The sequence below is a fragment of the Urocitellus parryii genome, chromosome Y, assembly GCF_045843805.1.
Source record: "Urocitellus parryii isolate mUroPar1 chromosome Y, mUroPar1.hap1, whole genome shotgun sequence".
NCBI classification, from domain to species: Eukaryota; Metazoa; Chordata; class Mammalia; order Rodentia; family Sciuridae; genus Urocitellus; species Urocitellus parryii.
In genome coordinates, this window is record NC_135548.1 from 370,008 (window position 1) to 392,102 (window position 22,095).

Consider the following 22,095-nt stretch of genomic DNA (forward strand, 5'->3'; position numbering starts at 1 on the left):
TCTAGCCTGAGAATGGATTCTTAGAAACCAATTTGAAGATGAAATATTGCACACAATTGTGAACAATTCATTATAGTAAATGGATTAAGAACTTCAATGAGGATAGAAGTGTTTTCTAAAATGATTCCAGAAAACTCAAAAGTTGTCCTGCAAAATGATGAAGCTGGAGCCCCAGCCCCAGTCACACACTAAACATATAGTCATCCATGGTTAACAAATGTATGAAGAAAAGTTCGACATCTCTAGCAATTAGAGAAATGCAAGTTCAAACTACCCTGACATTCTATCTCCCTCCATCAGGAGGGCAATTCTCAGCAATACAAGTAACATTAAATATTGGCGAGGATGTGGGAATATGTTGTCTTTAGAATTTTTTTTTTATAATTCTAGAGACTCTAAATAAATGTAATGAGTTATTAAGATGATTAGTGGGATATGTTGTTGAGTCCTCTCCCATGGGGAAAATGCTTTTGTGGACATTTTTTAGATTATTCTTATGAATCTTTATATTTTAAAATGTTAGGTAAAGACTTTTTGGGTTAATGTACTAGAAGTCAGTGCTTGGAGAGTGATAGACCCAACCTGATCTTTTCTTAAAATTGGGCATCTTGCCACAAAACCATGAAAAGATAATTTCGGCTTTACTATAAATTACTGCAAATTCTGAACCTGCTTGGAATGCCTGCCCATGCCCTGAACTCACCCATGCCCTGCTCTCTGACCAGATAGCAGCCCTCTCTGAAACTTTAGTGACACCTCATAAATCTTGGCCTTCCCTGGCCAGACAATGACCCTCTCTGAGGCTCTAATGGTCCTCATAAATTCTGATGTTGGGGCCAGCAAAAAAATGTAAATTACCATTACCGTGATGCTTGTCAGAATTCTGTTATCTGTAACCCCCCTTTGTGTAACTTTCTGGGCTATACAGCTGGGCTGCAGGAAAGCTGGGCTGGGCTGTCTTGTTCCCGCCATTTTGGGAGGGAGAGGCAGCCTGGCCGGTCAAAATAATAAGCTTGCTTTAACTTGATTTTAATTGGAGTCAGTGGTCTTTTCTTGCTTTCTGGTCTAACAGAGAGTGAGAAAACAGGGAAGGAAAATGTTGTGATGAGACTCAATAAAAGGATTCTTTCCCCGAAGAGAAGTAAGTTTTATTTTTCTGTTTTTTTTTTTGTTTTTTTTTTTTTTTTTGTGAACACTCAGTTTATACTGAACCCCTACTGGGTCTGATGGCCGAATCCAGACTGCCTTAAAATCTGATAGCAACGCTGGTGTCTGCCATTAAAGCTCACTTTTAAAGTCCCACATGCTGCCAGAGAAAGTGCAAAGGCAGGAGGACACAAGCTGCAAGCACAGGTCGCCCAGGGATACCCCGAAGAGGCGGGGGAACGCAGTCAAACTAAATGGAATGCCACAGGCTAGGGAAGCCCTAGGGCAGCGGGCTCCAGGCTGTTTCCATCACCATGGTAACCGCCCAAGCCTGGCCGCTCAGCTGGCTTCCTGGTCCCGCCTCCTGCATTTCTACAGGCTTCCCATTGGTCCTTCCAACTGTCACTCAGACAGGGCTTCTGGTCCCACCTTCTAGCTGCTAACCTGTACTTCCTGTTTCAGACCTGCTACCCGGATAAATGCCCAGAACCTGCATTTTTAAGAACACCCATCTGTAAGCGCTAACAAAAGATCTTTTTCAGGCAAAATCTAATTCCACAATTTCGTTCGTTGCAGCCCTAAGCCAGACTTGCTCTCAAGGCCAAATAACTTGATTTCTTATCCCTCAGCAGCTTCCCTTGGGACCCTTCCTTTTCCTTCCTATGGTTATGTTGCTAAATGCTGCTATTTCACATTTGGCTTTTGATTTTGAAAGTTATGGGGATGCATTTGCTTGTCGCAGAAACACAGCTGGCAATGTTCCTGGGATGACCCCAAAATCCTTATTCTTGTTCCTGACTGTATAATTACAAGAAATAAGTAAATGTATACACGAGGATCATCAGCCACATCACGTGACATCACATGCAAGCGTGCACTCCTAGTTGAAAACAAATTGAAATGGATCCAACATATCTTAAGATCCATTTCAATTTGTTTGGAGGCCATCCATCTGGGAAGCTGGAGAACTGTCCAATCAGTGCGCAGAGGAAGGGGAAGGGCGGGCTTCCGCAATCTCAGGGTTTTTTTTCCTCTCCGACTGGGCTACTCCTTCTCAGGGCCAAGTTCTCTGCTCCAGGGACCCAGGGACTCTGTGCAGCCTGTGTTCCCCGCCCCCCCATCTCGGGTACCCGGAGGTTCCTCCAGAGGAAGCCGGGTCACCACGGAAGCCAAAAATGGTGAGTTTGCGACCAGGGCTGAAGGTGCGCATCACCATCTGCCTTGGGGCTCGGCTCGCGGGTGAGCTGCGGAGCGCTGCCGAGTCCCCGCTGGCGGGTGGCCCTGGGCCCTGTCCCCTGGTTCCCTGGGTTTGGAAGGGCGGCTCAGGTCCCTAGTGTCCCCTCTTCTCTACCAGTGGCCCGACCCACTCTTCCCAACGTGGAGGAAGCAGGGCCACAAATGCACCTTCCTCCTCCCAGGGGAGCTCCTCCGGAGGCTGCTGTAGGTCCCCCAAATTGCAGGCGCCTCCTGCCTTCTAAACCCACCTTCCCTCCACCTCACAGCTCGGCCAGACGTCCGTTCTTCCCACTCGGTCCAAATGGACACCGCCCGCTAATTGTCACTTTTCATCTAGTGAAATATTGGAGAGAATCTTCCTCCCTCCCTCCATCCTTTCCTCCCTCCCTCCGCAGCCTTAACTTGTGATCCTCCTGCTTCAGCCTCCCATGTATCTGGAATGACAGGCCTGTGCCACTGTCCCTGGCAAGAAGGACACTTTTGAAAGCATTTGTTTTTTATTTGTGAATATTATACTTGAGGGGAAAGAATAATCACTTAACACTTCCTTGTGTTTAGTCAAAATAACTGCCTTAAAGGGAATAAGGAGGTTGTTTATAGATCCCAGGGATATGGAATCCTGGGCTCCATCAATAGAGGATAACTGCTCCCTTTTCTGATAGTCCATGATGTAGAGTCACCCCAGTCGTGTAGTCACCTAAGTGCACAGGGAAATGATGATGTAGGGACAAAGGAGGCAAGGCACTGAAGATAGCCGGAAACAGTTTTATCTGGCTGTGTCCAGTCTCAGAGGGCCCAGGTTTTTCTGTAATCAATCAGTCAATCCCCTGAACCCTGAGTTCAGGTGGTTTCAGAATCTTATACCCAGCATGTAGGGGGACGGATTCAGAAGTTCACATTGTAATACTGAGACCCTCAAATAACTCTCAGACCACACAGTCTCATTCCAGTTAAGCCTTTATTGCTGGCTGGTGACAGACACTCTGCTCTCGAAAGAATGAGATGGACAGGGTGGTGCCCCTGCCTTCAGGTGGCTCCATATTTAAGCACAAATACCATAAAAGGGACGTTTGGGGGTTCAGGCAATGCAAGCAAGGCTGAAAGTTTCAGTCAGTTAGTCTCCAGTTGGCACCATAGATAATGCTGGGTTCTTGGGGGCTTTTCATGAAAAAAAAAAAAAGAATACAAAGTGCCCCAGTCATGACTTTTTTGTGTGTCATGACTGAGTTCACAAAATGGAGTCACCATTGTCAAGTTGTCACATCACACACATAAAAACAGCTTTTTCTTTCTCTGTTCTGGCTAGGATCTCCCTGTTTGAGAAGCCAGATTTAAAGAGAGGAGTTTCTGTAGCTAGGTTAATGGGGTTCATTAGGAGCCATAAAGAAAATGGAGTATAATCTGATCCTGGGAAAATCATAAAAACACCTGAGAAATTGAAATATTAGTGTCCCATGATCTTGGGGAGGTCCTAATAAGGGTTAATGAAGTAGCTCCCAGTAAAACCAGGAGATGCTAATCAAATCACCATAGGCTGTTCCTGCCCTGGTTTCTGCTTTCTGCCCCATTAGTCCACCAGTTTCCCACCCTTTGTCCTTCCACCTGCAGCCCCCATCACATGCACAAAGAGAAATAAAGGACAGGAATGTGGGAGGACAAAAGACGACCTTAGATATAAAAGAGAGGATTTCTCCTTTCCAGTCCCCTTCTTCCCAAGGGTGGGGGTGAATCTTTTCTGCTCTCCCTTAATTGAGCCTTCCACTTTCCACTCTCCACGTGCTTCTCTGGTGTTATACTTCAGCATTTGGGGAAGCAAGGACCTGTCACAGTAAACATGGGTAACACTGTAGATCCTGACCTGAACCTTGGGCTCCTCCTGCCTGAGGCTCCCCAAGTACCTTCTTTTGTTAATTGTTCTTTGTTTCTGTGGTGAGGTTAACACCCAGGGCTTCATTCATACTGGGAAAGCAGTCTCCCTGAGCCATAGCTCAATCCCATCCTTACCAAGTTCCAAGCAAAGGCTTCTAACTTGGAATTTTTTCCAGCCCAGCAAAGACTTGTCACCTGAGAAGAACTGTCACTCTAGGCAATTTTAGTTAGTGATTGGATAACCATTTTTGAATGGGTGGCTCAGGTCCCTGGCTTCCCCTCCTCTCCCTGCTGGTGGCCCGCACCCACTCTTCCAAATGTGTAGGAAGCAGGATGGCAAATCCACTTTTCTTCCTCCAGTTTAGTTTCTCCATAGGCTGCTGTAGGTCCTTCATTTGCAGTTGCCTCCTGCGTTCTAAAATGCCATCTTCCTCTTCTCTTCCCATCATTTTCAAATATCTGGTCTTCCTCCTGTGTTTCAAATGGACACAGTCTATTAATTTTCACTTTCTCTCTAGTGAAGTATTGCAAGGAATATATTGTTTTTGTATTGAGGATCAAAACTAGAGAAGCTTTATCAGTGAAATCCTCAGGCACACCCCCTCCCTTATTTATTTTTTTTAAAAGTGTGATTCTATCTCAGTTGTTTTGTATGTTCACTTCCAGGTTGTGATCCTCCTGGCTCAGTTGCCTGTGTCCCTGGCATTGCAGGCCTGTGCCCCTATCCCTGGCAAGAATAACACTTTTGAAAGCATTTGTTTTCTGTTCTGAATATCATACTTGAGGGGAAAAAATAATCACTTGACACACCCTGTGTTTGGGTAAAATAGCTACTTTAATGAAATAAGGCACCTCTTATAAGGGATATTCAATCTTGGTCTACATCCCAGTCCTTTTTTGTTTGTTAGTTTTTGCAGAAGTTATTTATTTGTTTTACTTGGTTTTCATTACTTGTACATGGCAGTAAAAACATTTTGACACATCATACATAAACAGAGTTTAACTTCTCCTTTTTGTGGTTGTACATAATGGTCATTTAGTCATATATGCACATAGGATAATGATGCTTGATTTATTATACTGTCCTTCATCCCCAGCCCTTTTAAATTTTATTTTCAGACAGGATCTGGCTATGTTGTCTAGTCTCACCTGGAACATGTGATCCTCCTGCCTCAGCTTCTCAATTCTGTTGGAATTAAAGGCTCTGGCCACCATACCTGAAGAATATAGTTTATTTTGACCCAAATATTAATGACCATCCTCAGGAACATGAGGATGTTCATTTAACTTATCCTGAATGATGTATGTGTTCCACTCTGGAAGAGATTACATTTTTTTTTTTTTAATACCAAGGATTGAACCCAGGGGTAATTAACTAGTGAGCCATATCCGCAGCCCTTTTTATATTTTATTTTGAGGCCTGATCATCCTTAGGGCCTAAGTTACTGAGGCTGGCTTTGAATTTAGCAGTCCTCCTGACTCAGTTTCTCAACCTGTTGGTTTTGTAGTTGTGCTCCAGTGTGCATAGCCGAGAAGAACATTTGTAAAGAAAGTTATGTAAGAATACATTAACCAATTGCATTGATAGGATCATCAGATCGGTGACTACAGTAAAAAGGGTCGGGGGATTTCTTCTTTAGGTCTGTTATTACATTGTTAGCTTTGGAAGATGGTGCTTATATGTCAAATAAGGTTGGTAATACATACTGAGAAGTTTATTTGTTCTGAGAAGTTTGAACTAATACAGAAATTGAGGTAATTGGCTATTAATGGGCTTAAGATAGCCCAAGATAATTTTTGCCATTCATCCAGAACCCTGTCTTACTGCCCTCATGGTGGTTTAGTTCCCCAAAGTCAAGTGGTCTGAAGTTTCATTGATTTGAGAAAGTTCATAGAGAATTTCAGTTCATACCTGCAAAAATTCTGTGCTTCTCCTTTTATCTTTCTTAGGAATAAGCACCATATCCGATTTTCTCAGGCAAGTTTCCTTTGGACACCTCACAGAGTCCTATGTTCTCAATCACTAGTGTTTCCTGGGCCTGCCACAATGTGCCCACAGGTATCCTGTGTCCCGCATGGTTCAAGGAATTTTAGGCACTCGGTCAGCTCCTCTTAGAGGACAGCCTAAGGTGTGAGGTACAGCCTTTTGGGGGATCAGCTGGAAGTCTTGGGGCTAAGGAATGTCCTGGAACAAGCCTCATCTAGACAACTAACTTCTTGGGACCTTGTTTTCCCCAAGCCCTGTTCCCATTCCTTGGAGACAGGTGTGCAGTCAGCCTGTGGATGCTAGTGGTGAGAGGCCATGTCACCAGTGATTCCTAACCCTTGCATTCTCTCACAGTGTGGAGGAGCAAAAACTCTCCCAGAGCCTAAGGACCAGGGACCCCAATGCAGTGCTGAGCAAACCCAAAAAGCCTTATAAGCTGGAGTCATGTCCAGGTCTCGTGGGAGAGTGATCATAGAGTGCTTCAGTGGGTATGACCAGGTGTGAGGATGTCCCAGCTGGAAGGGACCTTCTGTACTTCTGAGCCTATTAGGTTTGCTTCCTCAGCACCAGCCATTTTGTGTTTATCACTTTGAAATGATCTGCTTATTATCTGAAGCCCAAGTTTATTTATTAAAAACCAAATATGATGAAATATTATGAAAAAGAGAAGACAGAGGGGATTTTAAAAAGTCTACTTACATTTTCATTTGTTAAATATCCTAATTTGCAGCAACATTCAGTGGTGCACCCCTGTACCTTTTGGTGCTCCAGATGCTGAGGCAGGAGGGTTTAAAGTTTGAGGACATCTTTACCAACTTAGGGAGACCCTATGCAACTTGATGAGACTTCAAAGATTGGGGATGTGGTTCAGTGGTCAACAGCCTCTGGGTTCAATCACAAGTATTAAAAAAAATATGCCTCATCTTTGTGCCACCACGTTGACAGCTAGACTATTAGCTTATGAAATTTAGCAGTTACATAAATACTATGTTCATACTCACTGTGATCTCTACAAGATTTTCACTGATCTTCGATATGGTCCACTATTTCCATTTTTAGGAGTAGTTTCTGTTAAGTTCACCAAGAAGCACAGCACTCCTGGCCCTGGATTTCACAAAATTTACTAAAATGCTCAGGATTTTTTCAGAGAGTGTAGATCTTGGGAAAGTTCAGTCTCCTTAATCTCTTTGCTAAGAAAGCATATTGTCTTTCTATTGATTTCATTGTATTTAATGCCTCACATTTTGCACTTTTTCTATTATAATCATTTTTTGTCATTCATGAGATGTATTTTAGTATAGTTTCTGTGTGTGTGTGTGTGTGTGTGTGTGTGTGTGTGTGTATGTGTGTATTTGTGCCCTGCTTCGGACTGAACATAGGGCCTCATGCATGCTTGGCAAATGCTCTATTGTTGGGCAACTCCCCAGCCCAAGAAAATGGACTATTATTGATGTATTTACTTATGTATTAAGTGGTGGGATTTAAGCCATGGACTTGCTCATGCTTGTTATCCTTCAAAAACATGTTTTAAGTTTGTGAAAGCATTTTCTTGGAGGGATGTTTCCCTAAGGATTAATCCCAGAGCCACTTGACCACTGAGCACATCCCCAGTGTTTTTTGTTTTTATTTTTTATCTATTTTTAATTTTGTTTTAGTAATAAATGGACAGAATACCTTAATTTTGTTGATTTATTTGTGGATCTAAGTTTTTTTTTTTCTTAGAGAATTTTTAATATTTATTGTTTAGTTCTCTGCGGACACAACATCTTTGTTGGTATGTGGTGCTGAGGATCTAACCCGGGCCGCACGCATGCCAGGCGAGCGCTCTACCGCTTGAGCCACATTCCCAGCCCTGGATCTAAGTTTTGAATCAAGTGTCTCACACATGCTAGTCAAATGCTCTGTCACTGAGTGACAGTCTCTTTCCCTCATTTTCATTCTTGATTAAGGGCAAGTCTCACTATATTTTTGATACTTTTGCTACATGACTGAGGCTGGCTTCAGTGTTGTCATCTTCTGGCCCTGTCCTCCCTAGTTACTAAAATTTGAAGTGCACACCACCACACTAGGAGTTATAATGACTTTTAAAGATAAGTCATTATCTCAAAGTGGAAACAGTATTGAAAATCAGTTTCCTTGCTTTTCTTCATAGTTATGAAATTTGTATATATAACTCTTCCTCTTTCCTTTTTGCCGCAGTCTAGCTGCAGCAAAATAACCGGGGGTGACGAACAACTTGTGTAGGTTGATACAGCAGGAGTGGGAGCCGTTTATTGTAGAACTGGAGGGATATATATACATTACACACAGCTTATCTTAATTAACATAAACTAGATACAGCAGTCAACCAATAAGGAATCTCCACCCTTAATGGCTCACTGGCATTACTTCATAAACCACTCCCCCTGGCAAAATGCCAGGCGCCATCTTGACTTGTTTACAGACCCTAACGTTTCCCCCTTTTGTTTAATTTAAATAACAACCATAGTGGTTTTTACACAAACACCATAAATAGTCTGCTACAAGCAGAAGGGGAGGATACAAAATGCCACAATACCAAGCCAATTGATGGCTCCATGCAAGAAGCCCTTGGAAAAATTATACCAGCAATGAGACCGTTAGCAAAGATACCGAGTTACAATTTGTTGTAGATTACAGTTTGTTGTCTCAGTCCAGGTAAAGCAGTGTCTCAATAGATTAACTCACAATCCAGGTAAGTTCTGCAGGCAGCTAGCTTGATCCGAAGTCTCTTCTGGTTCTCAGTAACACTGGAAATTCTTCCACCTTCATCTTCACTGGCACTGGGACGAAGGCAGGAACTCCGGATGGCTAAAGAAAATCCTGTAGTATTCCAGCAGGCACTAAGAAAACAACCTGAACAATTTAGTCCATTATCTAAAGGTTTTTTACATTTGAAATAAGCCTTAATAGTGCTCATTACTCATTAGCTTCCAGGCATGGGAGAACCATTGTAGTTACTGGCCTTGGAAATGATCAAACTTCAGGGACCTGGCTGTCTTCTGGCTACAGGGTCCCAGGCAGCCCCAGATGGCCCCGGGGAGAGTCCAGGGAGTGTCCCGCACTCAAACTGCCATTGGGCACAGGGAGCAAGAGCCTGCGAGACTATGCCTCTGGTCAGGTTTGGATTTGGGCTCTCAGTGTCCCGCTCCCCAGGCGGGGGCAGGGAAGAGCCGGCTGCCACCACTTGGAAAGTTCTTGCTGCGCCATGACCCGCTTGCGCATGTGGCAGCCATTATGTACCCTCCAGTAACGAAAAGTATTCAGTAATAGCCTTTTGTTGCAACTTTTTTCCTGATAATCCTTCTGCTTCTTAACTTTCTTTTTCTTTCTGATTAGAGTTCCTGGGCTTCCATCAACACATGCCCTAACTATTCTTGGTTCCACTGGGTGCTTCCTTCCCTTAGCAATTTACTTAATACCCCTTCCATATTTTCATCACAAAGACAATACAACACTGAGACAAAACAAGACACAAACATGCTGTATTAATCCTCTCCATCTTCTTAAAATGGTCATTCTTTCTTTCACTCTGTCTGCTTAGGGACGAGCAGACTTGCTCCCGTCCTATCTTTTTATGGATGGGTAGCTTTTTTTTCATCACTTACCCCCGAGTGTCCCAGGGCTCCCCATACGGGCCACCATCTGCCGCAGTCTGGCTGCAGCAAAATAACCGGGGGGTGACGAACAATTTGTGTAGGCTGACACAGCAGGAGTGGGAGCCATTTATTGTAGGACTGGAGGGGTATATATACATTACACACAGCTTATCTTAATTAACATAAACTAGATACAGCAGTCATCCAATAAGGAATCTCCACCCTTAATGGCTCGCTGGCATTACTTCATAAACCACTCCCCCTGGCAAAATGCCAAGCGCCATCTTGACTTGTTTACAGACCCTAACACCTTTACTCTTGCATTATTATGGAAAAGGTATTCAGTATGTAATATTGTTTCTTATGTATATATTTGTGAATCTTCCATGGTGTGGTAGTTGATTCACTTTTTTATTAAATTTATTTTTCAGAGTGATTATAGTCTTATATAGTACATTAGTTGGGGTTCTCCATTGGAACAGAATTAACAAGAAGAATGAATACAAAAAGGGGATTTATTGGATTGTCCTAGGTGACCAGAAGCTGGAGAGTCCTCCATGGCTGTCTGGTGGCTGGGGAGCTGGAGAAGTAGTAGCTGTGCAGCCCAAGATGCTGAAGCCTCTGAACAAGAGGGATCAATGGTGCTACCCTAGTGTGAGATCCAGTGCTTCTGGAAACTCCCTGGAGAATCACTGGCAGATCAGCTTTGGAAGAGTAAAGAAGGAAAAGTTGATATCCTCAGGCAATCACAGCAGCAGTGGAAAACCCATCTGTGTACAATCCAGCTTGCATCCGCAGCTGCTCCATGTTGTTACAACTTTTATTTCATGCAAACCACCATCCTATTTGATGATGTTACCCACACATATGGAGGTTTTCCAGTTTGCTATCCCACATGTCAATCACTCCTAGACACAGCCTCATGGCCAAACCCAGAAGCCCATCAATCATCAGTCTCTCTTAATCCCATCAAGGTGAAAATTCACATGAACCATCACATAGTATAATACACCCCTTCTCTCTAGCTCATAGTCTCAATTCTTTTCAACATCTTGGACTTGGCATGCAATTCTTTTTAATTATTTTTGGTTCAGTTAAGTAATGTTTGTAGAGGTATTTTGCATTTATGATCATGAGAGTAATCCATAGCTTCCTCATTTTATCAAGTTAATTTTTTAAAAAAAGAGGAGAGAATTTTTTAATGTTTTTTTTTGTTGTTGTTGTTGTTTTTGGCGGACACAACATCTTTGTTTGTATGTGGAGCTGAGGATTGAATCTGGGCCTCACGCATGCCAGGCAAGCGCACTACCACTTGAGCCACACCCCCAGCCCCTATCACGTTAATTTTGATAATAATGTAACATATGCCTCCAAAGAGATTAGAAGGTGTTTTCTCTGCTTCTGCATTCTCAAAAGAAATGTAGAAAATTGGTGGCAATTCTGGAGTGTCTGGTAGCAGCCTGTAGGATGTCTAAAAGTCTTACATTTCACTTTTTTGATGGTAATGAGTTATTGAGTCAGTTTCTTCTCTAGGCACAGGCTCATGTGTTTTGTGTATTTGTCCTTCTGTGTATGTTGTAGGAGATGGTCTCTCTGAAATTATTGGGCTACTTCCTCTAAGTTACAGATTTGTGTCAAGTGCATGTTCATGATATTGTTGAAGAGCCCATGGATGGTAATGTTGGGTCTTTTAATTCTAATGGATAGTTTCTGTGTCCTCAGTTTTCTTAATTGTTTATGTTATTGTATTTCTCATAGCTTTGTTTTAATTTATTTAATTTTATGTGCTGACAAGGAATGAACCCAGTGTGTAACTGGTGCTAGGCAAGCTCTCTACACTGAGCCATAACCTCACTCCTGTCCTCTGTTTCCTTAGCCACATATTAGTTTGTCACTGATGCTGATGTTCAGGAAGAACTTGGTTTTGCTGACTGCTGATTTCTTTTTTTTTTCCTATATTTTTTCTTAATTTTTAAAAATTGTTCATAGATCTTTATTTATTTATATGTGGTGCTGAGAATTGAACCCAGTACCTCCCACATGCAGGGAGAGTGTGCTACAGCTGAGCTCCAGCACCAGCCCCTGCTGATTTCTTGATTGTGGTTTCACCAACACCCCCTCTTACCTGCCTGTGCTTAATTTACCCTTACCTTGCTCTTTTTTCTTTGCTTTCCTTAAGTATTGGGTCAATGATTGCTTTTATCTCTTCTTTTCTAAAATGTGCTTTGGATAGTGTAGATATCCCCAGTGCTCCATCTCTGCTGTTTTCCATGTTGGACTTTTTAATTTCATTTTTCTAAACATGATCAAATTTACCCTTGAGTAACCTCTTCTTCCTGGGTCTGTTTAGAGCCCTGTGTTGCATCTCCCATTGCTTAGAGGTTTTCCAGCTGCTTCTGATCTGATTTCTGCTTTAACTCCCCTGTTCTTTGAGCATACTTGGGATTTCACTGGCATTGCACACTTATTGAGGTGAAGTTTATGGCTCAGAATGTGGCCTTTTCTGGGGAGTCGTACTATGATCCTGAGAAGCCTGTGTGTTTCACTGTTGACTAATGGCCAGGGATCACAGACCCAACAGAGTTGTGGTGATGTCTCCCAATGTAGCCATGTATTCTTCACTGTCCTGGGGAGTTTTGTATGTCTCTGCCTGGTGTATTTTGACTTTGTTTCGGGTGCATGCATACTAGCAATTCAAGACAGTTACTTGAAAGTTTAGCCTAGAGCCGCCACAGTGGCACATCCCTTTAATCCAAGCACCTCAGGACTCTTAGGCAGGAGGATCAGAAGTTCAAAGGTAGGCTCAACAAGTTAGGCACTGAGCCAATTAGAGAAATTCTATCTCAAAATAGAAATAATTAAAAATGAAATATGGCAGTGAATGTGGCTTATTTGTGATGCACCCTTTGGTTCAATCCTTGGTACAAAATATAAATAAACAAAAAATAAATGAATAGAAAAAAATTAATCCCAGGGATTCTGGAGTCTTATCTTACTTGGGCATGGTCAATCTCACGTCTGGTATTTTCCACTCATGAGTTAAGTTTTCCTGTTTCTCAGTATTCTTTGTACATTTTTAAAAAGTGAATGAAATATGTTTCTTGGGGCTGGGGTTGTGGCTCTGTGGTAGAGTGCTTGCCTAGCCTGCATGAGGCACTGGGTTTGATTCTCAACACCACATACAACTGAAAAAAGTCCCATCAACAACTAAAAAAAAATTAAAAACAGAAAATATGTATTTCCTTTTCTCCTATACTATGGTTCCTGTTTGTTGAAGGCTTCGTGCCTTTGCCTAGAGACTAGGTGTCTGAGCTATTTTTAGTGAGTTATTTTGTGTTCAGCTCCTTTGAAAGATTTCCCTGAATGCTAGATCATCCAACAGAATGGAAACTTTAGGAGTTTCAGAGCTGATAGGCTGTGGTTTTGCAGACTGACACCCAGCAGCTGTGCTCTCTGACATTTCACCATAAGGGCTGTCAACAGCTGCAGGTACCTGTAATGCAGCAGTAGAAGCAGCCAACAAAGTAGCAGAGAAAGAACAATCCCTCTTCAGGTTGAGCATAGTAAAAGTCCCAAATGTGTATGAGTCTTTAGGCCATTGGCAAGCTTGTTCCCATATAAGAAATAAAAAATTCACTCTCCAATATATTGCCCCAATTTCCTTTTTAATGTCCTCAAAACTTGTTTATGTATAAAAGTAAAAGCCCAGCTGTGCTCAGGCCTCAGGCTTTAGGAATTTTTTGGGGGGAAGGGGTCTATGGTGTCACAATCAATTATTGCTATCAGATTTCAGTGTCCCTTGGCCTCATTTCTCCTTACACCTGAAACTATAAAAGAACAGTAGAAACAGCAAAACCTCATTTTTCTGGTTTTTGTGAGTAGTTGTGCTGGGGCCTGTACTTTAACACACAGTGGTGCTATTTAAAACTCTGCTGTGCCTTTGCTCTGCGGATCCCCACCTGGAGAGCAGCCAGTGCTGAGCATGTGGGTCATGGTCTTTTTAATGTTTCCTCCTGATCTGTGTGAACTTCCTTCTTTTCTCAGAATATCTCGGTGGTTTTATTTGGGGGAGCATACTGTGGAGTGAACCCTCAGGTGCTTCACCACTAAATCAAATGCCCAGAACCTCCCCCCTTAACTTTTATTTTTTTAACTTTCATTCAGGATTTTGCCAACTTGCTTAGGGCCTAACTAAGTTGCTAAGGCTGGCACTGAACTTGCAAGTCTCCTGCCTCAGGTTTCTGAACCTGGGTATTTTTGAGACCTGATTTCTAAAAGAAACTCTCTGAAAGTTTCTTTGTCAAATTTTAGGTGATGGTTGAGTGGGTAGACAATAGTTTGCTTTCTTGCTAGATGCAGGCTGTTTTTTTACTTAAATCCTTTAAAGGAATTTCTGCTGATTTTTTACAGTGATTGCTTCTGATGTAGAAAATTGAGAGTTGGTTTTAGGTGTTAATATATTTCCATGCTTGAGCTGGAGTTGTGGCTCAGTGGTAGAACACTCACCTAGTACATGTGAGGCCATGGGTTCAATCCTCAGTACCACATTAAAAAATAAATAAATGAACAAATAAAGGTATTGAATTCAGTTACAATTAAAAAACAAAATATTTTAAAGAAGATAATTCCATGGTGATTTTAGTATGAATTGCCCCAAACTGAAGAAGATGTGCTGTGTGTAGTCTGGAGTCATAGAGGGTCAGGCTGAAGGGATCATGAAGGTCAAACCATGGTTGCTGCACTGCACTCTTCCATATGACTGCTTCACGGAGCTGTTGGGAAACTTTCAGGGCTTTGGGGCATGATGACACTGTTGTTCTGATGGTTTGGCTTGTGGTTCCACTTTTGTTGTATTTCATGGCAGTAGTGAGATAGTTCCAGGCTCCCTGTTGTGTCATTTTGCTATGAGTGTTGAATTGTTTTTCTTCTTATCATTAGGGAATTGTATAACATGTTCTTCTACAAAACTAAATTTCCACAGGTGCAATGGTGCATGATTGTATTCCTAGCAGCCTTGGAGGATGAGGCAGAAGAATCATAAATTTAAATGCTACCCTCAGCCTCTCACAAGGCCCTGAGGAAGTTTTTGAGTACTGTGTCAAAATGGCATATGTGCTGGGGATGTGGCTCAGTCATTAAGTGCCCTATGGTCAGTCCCTGCTTATTTATTTTCTAAATGTTTCTGACCACAAATAAATAAGTACAGTGAAATTTTTTGTCAGTTCATTAAAAGTGTTTTAGTGTTTCATATTTGAATGTATAATAAATGGATTTTTGACTACAGAATTAATGCCTTTGGCCACCTAGATTCGAGTTTGCCTGGACCATCATTGTGAACTGTGTCCAAGACACCTGCTCTCACTCATCTTTCCATGCTGTGAAGGCCAGCCCACTGAAGCCTTCCTCATGGTCTCTTGCTCACCTCTGCGGGTACTGTGCTGCTCAGGAGATCACATGTTTTAAGTCCTTGAGAATGGTTCTATGTCAGTGGCAGGGGCACCTTCTGGTAGGTGATATTTTTGGCTGTTCCATCATGGAGCACACATCATAGTATTGTTATGATTGTACATGAAGTGGCGTGTTTCACACCCAAACTGTGTTAGATAGGTGAGGATTCTAGGTTGCAACCTTGCTTCTTTACCACACCCTGGAAATGCTTCTGTCTTAGGTTTGCACCACCATCATTACAGGCAGGAGGAAACTCTTTCACAACAGACACCAGTGCACATGTGGCCCACTCTTGACCAAAGTGTTCTTGAGTGGAACATGGCTATGTGGAACATGACCTTACGGTAGTGAAGTGACTGCTTTTCAGTAGGTTATTGACAATTCTTGTACATTCATTGTTGCTATGAGATTTAGAAATTCGTGTCTGCTTTTTATAAAGAAAACTGGTTTGAGACTTATAAAACTTTGCAAGGTTGTTGTTTGGACAAGGTGACATCTTTGGGTCATTGAGTTATATGTAAGACATGTTCCATCTTTCAACTTACCTCATTCTGCTTTGACAGTAACCTTAAGAAATCATTAATTTTTTGTGTTTATTAAGCATTGTGCATGTTTACTATCTTATTAATTTTTTAATGGAGAAATGTACCTGTAAACATCTAGTTGTTCTCTTATTGTAATCCCACAACATGAACTCAATCCCTAGTTCACAAATTCTGGTAACCTGAGTGTCAAGTTGTCTAAATGTTGTCTGTAGGGGAAGCTTCTTTGTGATCCATCCTCAGAAATCATGGGTGGAGACTGTTCTAGGCATTTCCTTAAAGAAGGAACAATAGACTTTCAGAAAGAATCAAGAGATCAGTGAATGCAGTGTTGTCTATATTAACTGTGTAGGCACACTGACCCACTGTTGTTGGTAGAATCTCTCTCAATTGCTGAGTTCTGTGATTACAACAATGTCCTACTAAGTCAGCTTTCTTTCCTAAGGGTAAGTACTCTCAAGGGTGCTAATTTTAGCTCTCAACATCAGAGAAGGTTGTTAGGACATGTAATAGAGGTGTAACCAACAAAGTGACCCAGGATCCTGTGTTACTTCCTGTGAACTCACCAGTGGAAGGGAGAAAAATCACTAAATTGCTTGCCTTCTGAGTGGCCCAATTCTACTGTTGAAATGTTTGTGAGGAATTGAGTGCAGAAAAGTTTTGTTGGACCAAATCATGGAATTAATCAGAAATTCAGAGAATCATGTGAACATCAACCTTGTTGAGTACATATTTCTTCTGCTGTGAATCTGTCCTGACCTCCAGTAAACATTTGTGGGATATTTTAGATCTCAGTGACCTTTGAGGATGTGGCTGTGAACTTCACCCAGGAGGAATGGGCATTGCTGGATCCTTCCCAGAGGAACCTTTACAGAGATGTGATGCTGGAAGTCCTCAGATACCTGGCTTCTATAGGTAATAATGATGTTTTTTTTTAAATTAATCTAATAGAAAACTCGTGTTTATTTTGGTCATTTATATAGAACATGAAAAGGGAATCCATTGTTGAATTATTGCAGCATAAAAGGCACCTACAAGTTTGGCAAAGCATTTCTGTCTCCTAAAAATTCATAAAGATTGTTCTGGTTTCTCATTTTAGAAAACAAATGGTATGAAACAAACATTGAAGATGAGATCAAAAATTCTGAGATCATTCTAAGGTAATTGTACTCACAAGAGGAGTTCTTGAGGGAATTTGAGAAAGTCATATAATTTTTAAAAGAGACCAACCCAAGAAGTATGCATAATTTGAAATGTATTTATTCTTATAAGATTTTTTTTTTAACTAGAAATGTATACTTAACTGTAACAGATATTCAGTCTTTGACAAGTACTTGGCATGCCAAAAGTATATGAAATTGCATGTGAATATCACTATTTGGACAAATACCATAGGGAAGCTGCATTGCAAAGGATTATTTCCTTTGGATATCTTGATTTTCAGGCAATTTGAACACATCAGGAAACCTAGCCTTTACCTGATGTTGGTAGTAATGTAAGCCTAGGACCCATAAATAAGTATAAAATCATGAATGAATCAAGCATTGATAATGTGCTGGTCATTCTTCAAAGAAGACATGTGGTAAACTTCAATGGCCAAGAAGATAGTGTGGGGAAACTTTCAATGAGATTCCAGTTCTTAACTGGACAAAGAAAAATTTTAATAGAGTAAGTGCATGTGGTTGTTATATGTGTGCCAAGGACTTCATATGCCCTTCATTCCTTCATAGGCACATCACATCTCACTCTGGACACAAATGCCACAAGCATGAGGAATGTGAAGACAAGCTTTGTGAATTTAAACAGCACAGGCAATCCCTGCTTTCTCTCAAAAGTGTTCACACACAAATGTTAATACAAACTGGAGATGGACCCTATGAACGTACAGTATGTGGGAAAGACTCCAGTTGTTCCAGTGATATTCAAAGGCATGAACATACTCATACTGGGTGGCAACCCTATAAATATCAACAATGTGGTGAAGCCTCTTCTTCTCTCCCAGATGTTCAAAGACACATGAGAACACACAGTGGAGGTAAACCGTTTCAATGTAAGGTATGTGGGAAAGCCTTTCATTTCTCCTCTTTATTTAGAAGACATGAAAGAATTCATTCTGCAGAGAAACTGTATCACTGTAAACAAGGTGGTCAAACCTTTATTTCACACACAAGTCTTCAAAGGCACAGGATCACACACACGGGGGATGCACATTTTAAGCGTAAGGTATGTGGGAAAGACTTTGCTTATCCCAGTTCATTTAGAATACATCAGAGAACACATACTGGAGAGAAGCCCTATGAATGTAAGCAGTGTGGAAAAGCCTTTGCTAGATCCAGTGAACTTCGCATACATGAAAGAACTCATACTGGAGAGAAGCCCTATGAGTGTAAGCAGTGTGGCAAAGCCTTTTCTACATCCAGTTACCTTCAGATTCATGGAAGAACACATACTGGGGAGAAGCCCTATGAATGTAAGGAGTGTGGCAAACCCTTTGCTAGATCCACTGACCTTCAGATTCATGGAAGAACGCATACTGGAGAGAAGCCCTATGAGTGTAAGCAATGTGGCAAAGCCTTCAGTCATTTCTCTGCCCTTCACTCACATAAAAAAATTCATACTGGAGAGAAGCCTTATGCATGTGATCAGTGTGGCAAAGCCTTTGCTAGGTCCAATACCCTTCACAGACATGAAAGAACACATACTGGGGAGAAGCCCTATGAATGTAAGCAGTGTGGAAAAGCCTTTGCTAGTTCTAGTTACCTTCCCACACATGAAAAATCTCATACTGGAGAAAAGCCCTATGAATGTGAGCAGTGTGGCAAAGCCTTTTCTACATCCAGTTACCTTCAGATTCATGGAAGAACACATACTGGGGAGAAGCCCTATGAATGTAAGCAGTGTGGAAAAGCATTTGCTAGATCCACTTCCCTTCAGAGTCATGGAAGAACGCATACTGGAGAGAAGCCCTATGAGTGTAAGCAGTGTGGAAAAGCCTTCACTCATTTCTCTGGCCTTCATGCACATAAAACATTTCATACTTATACATGTAAGCAGTGTGGCAAAGCCTTCACTTGTTCCTCTGACCTTCACTTACATAAAAAAAATCATACTGGAGAGAAGCCTTATGCATGTAAACAGTGTGGCAAAGCCTTTACTGCATCCAGTAGCCTTCAAAGACATAGAAGAACACATACTGGGTAGAAGCCCTATGAATGTAAGCAGGGTGGCAAAGCCTTTGCTAGTTCCAGTGAACTTCAAAGACATGGAAGAACACATATCAGAGAGAAGCTCTATGGTTGTAAACAATGTGTAAAAGCCTTTGTTACATCTGCTCAGCTTCACTTACATGAAGCAACCCATAGTGCAGAGAAATCGTACTCATGAAAACAATTTGCAAAGTCTTCCTTTAATAATGTTTCACTAATTAACATGTAGTAAGTTTTCTGTAGGAAAATTCTTTGAATGTGGTAAATCAATGTTTCTTGTTCATTTCAGTGAGTAGAAAGTGCTCACATGTTTGAATCTATCTATCTATCTGTCATCTATCTATCTATCAGTAGTACTGGGGATTTAGTCTGGTGGTCATCTATCACAGAGCCATGGTGAAGGCGATCTCCCACTCACCGTCTTGACAGGGTCACAGTGAGGATGAATGCTGGCAAAGCCGCACTGGTTGATGGGAATCAGAAAGCATGAGACCCTTTTTTATATAATTGGGACTTTGCATTTTCATGCTTATGTTTCTCACAGGAGGCATGAGTATGTTAAATGCGAAACAAATTAAATTTCAGATGGCTAGAGCAGAACAGGTAGTTCATGCCTTGGAGGCTGTTCTACTACCCCTCAGCATATCAAGGACAAAGCAGAAGGCTGTTCTTCTATCTCAGTACATTGAGGACAAACCTGATGATGGACAACAATCATCCTCTGAAAAATCACGAGAATTTTAGGCACCACATCGATTATATCAACTAGAACCCAAGCTCTTAGGAAACCTAATTATGCTTATTTTCCAAAGCCCACCATAGGTAGTCTCATTTTTGATTGAGGAAAGTTATATTATACACTTAGGAAAGTTAAAACATATAAAGGTATATTTTCTTTTTATAAACCCTTTTTTACTTTACATAGGGATTTATGATGAACATAGTTAATATTGGCGGAAAGTGCACTGATGTTTAGAACTTACTTTCTATTGAGAATGATTATAAAGATATGAGAACTAGTGCACCTTGACTGAGAAACAAAGAAACTCTTTGAGAAAGCAGCTCAACCAGGTTTATGAGAATAAATTTAGGAAGTAATTAAAGTAGCCTTATAAGATATATTTTTAGAATAATGTTAGAAATATTATCCTATTTAGACTTTGGGGTTTAGAAATTCTGAAGTTTTTAGTTGTATGGGTTTCTGATATATTTTAAGAATGATTTATAAACTTTAGGATATTTTTAGTAGAAGATTTAAGGGGACTTTTTTAGATGAGAGTTTTAGATTAGAAATAAAGTAAAGGTGTACTTTAAACTTAAAGGTTAATGATAGGTTTGGAGATTTAGAGTCTGGTTTCATAGTTTGGCATTAGTCCATAAGAAAATAGTAAATCTTGGGAAAATCTGAAAATGTAAATTAGTGATGCATTTTATTAATGATTCTGTACTTTTAATAATTAAATAACTAAAGGTCATATCCTGGAAAAATGGAAATTAATGTTACATTTTTTATATCCCTAATCATAGTTAAGGAAATGTCATGTCTTGGCAAAAGATTTAGATTGTATAATCAATGGCATATCTGAATCTATAATGATGAGAAAATTTGCAATAAAAGATGACCCATAGAAAGCTGCATTAGAGCTCTCTCTCTGGAGATTTCTCCAATGGAATGACTCCTGTCTCATCTTTTCGCCGACACCACTCATCCTTCAGGACCCCCTGGACCGCCTTGGCAGGACAAGAACAGGATCAAGTCACCCTTTTCTCTGCATGCCCTCACTAGTGCAGTTCTTTCATCCTCACTGTGCAATGCAACTATTGATTTCTTTGACTTTTCTCACAATGATGCTGCCCACTGCTTTTTCTCAAAAATTAATTATTACTTCATGACTTCTCAATTTATTCTTTTGTGTGTTTCTAAACTTTGGTTACACATTGTGTATGTGAGTTGAGGCCTGTGGACTCCAGCATTCTGTGCAGATTGGCCAAATGTCTCTTTGTTCTTCCTTTGCTCCCTTCTTTCCTTCAGATTTCACCCAGGAGTTCTCCACCACTGAGCTTCCCCCTAGCTCTTTTATTATTATTTTTTGAGATGGGGTGACGCTGGCCTCAAACTTGTTGTCACCCTGCCTCAGCCTCCTAGCAGCTGGGACCATAGAGATGTGCCCTTTTGTGCCCTGCTACTGGCCTCTTCCTTTTCCTTGGTGCCTTATTGGCCTGTTGATGACTCTGGGACCACCACTCTGTCACTCATGTTTCTTCTAAGTCTCATGTGTTGTGGTGTATGTAGGCACATTAAAGGGCATTATAAAAGTTGTAATTTGTATGTATTCTTTGGAGAGGCATCTCCTCAAAATATACTTTGCCGTGTACTTAATTGAGTGGCTTTCTATTTCTTCTCTTTCCCTGGTGCCAGGAACCCAATCTTGCCTTGTGCCTGCTAGACAGGTGCTCTAGCACTGAGCCCTCCCCTAGCTCAGGTGGTGAGTTTGCTGCTGCTGTGTGTGTGGACCCCACTGAGGACCACTTTGGTAGATGCAGCTCTGCAGGTTTTTCCCATGTTTTCACCTGGTCCCTTTCTTAAACATCTTGTACAGCAGGGAATTTCAGCCACTGACATCCACCTTAGCTTTTCTCCCCATGACTAATGCTTAGGTGAAATATGCCAGAAAACCCAGGCTGGTCTTGTCTCTGTGTTCAGGGAACCTCAGTAGCCCTGGGAACATCGTGTGATGATTTTCTTCATACACATCATGTGATCAAAACTAGGTAAGGAGGGACCCAGTCGGATGTCCTAATGTATTGGTGCCCCCTTCTGCACCTAAGAATCTTAAATAAGCTTCTCCAGAGATCCTCATAATATTCTTTAAAACAAATATCAGGAAAAGATTTTGCAAAGATATCAATATATGTTAGAATGAAGATGTGATGATGTTACTTCTTTTTTGGTAAAGCTTGGAAGGTCTCCAAATAATCTCAAAAATGATTAAAAATTCACTTTCTTTGAACAACCAAAAAAATTTATGTAGACTCCTACAAAA

General features: G+C 41.2%; 1 protein-coding gene across 1 annotated transcript; it reads left to right on the top strand.

Moving 5' to 3' along the window:
* Window positions 1-2,191: 2,191 nt before the first annotated feature.
* LOC144251076 (uncharacterized) lies at window positions 2,192-20,232 on the top strand. The gene is made up of 4 exons (XM_077794202.1): window positions 2,192-2,324; window positions 16,634-16,760; window positions 16,945-17,005; window positions 17,576-20,232. The coding sequence occupies exons 1-4, from the start codon at window positions 2,322-2,324 to the stop codon at window positions 19,044-19,046; spliced, it is 1,662 nt and encodes a 553-aa protein (XP_077650328.1). The 5' UTR covers window positions 2,192-2,321; the 3' UTR covers window positions 19,047-20,232.
* Window positions 20,233-22,095: the final 1,863 nt, after the last annotated feature.

Coding starts and splice junctions, on each gene's coding strand:
- LOC144251076 (XM_077794202.1), top strand. Junction 16,761..16,944: donor CAGATACCTGGCTTCTATAG/GTAATAATGATG, acceptor TTCTCATTTTAG/AAAACAAATGGTATGAAACA. Junction 17,006..17,575: donor AATTCTGAGATCATTCTAAG/GTAATTGTACTC, acceptor ATTCCTTCATAG/GCACATCACATCTCACTCTG.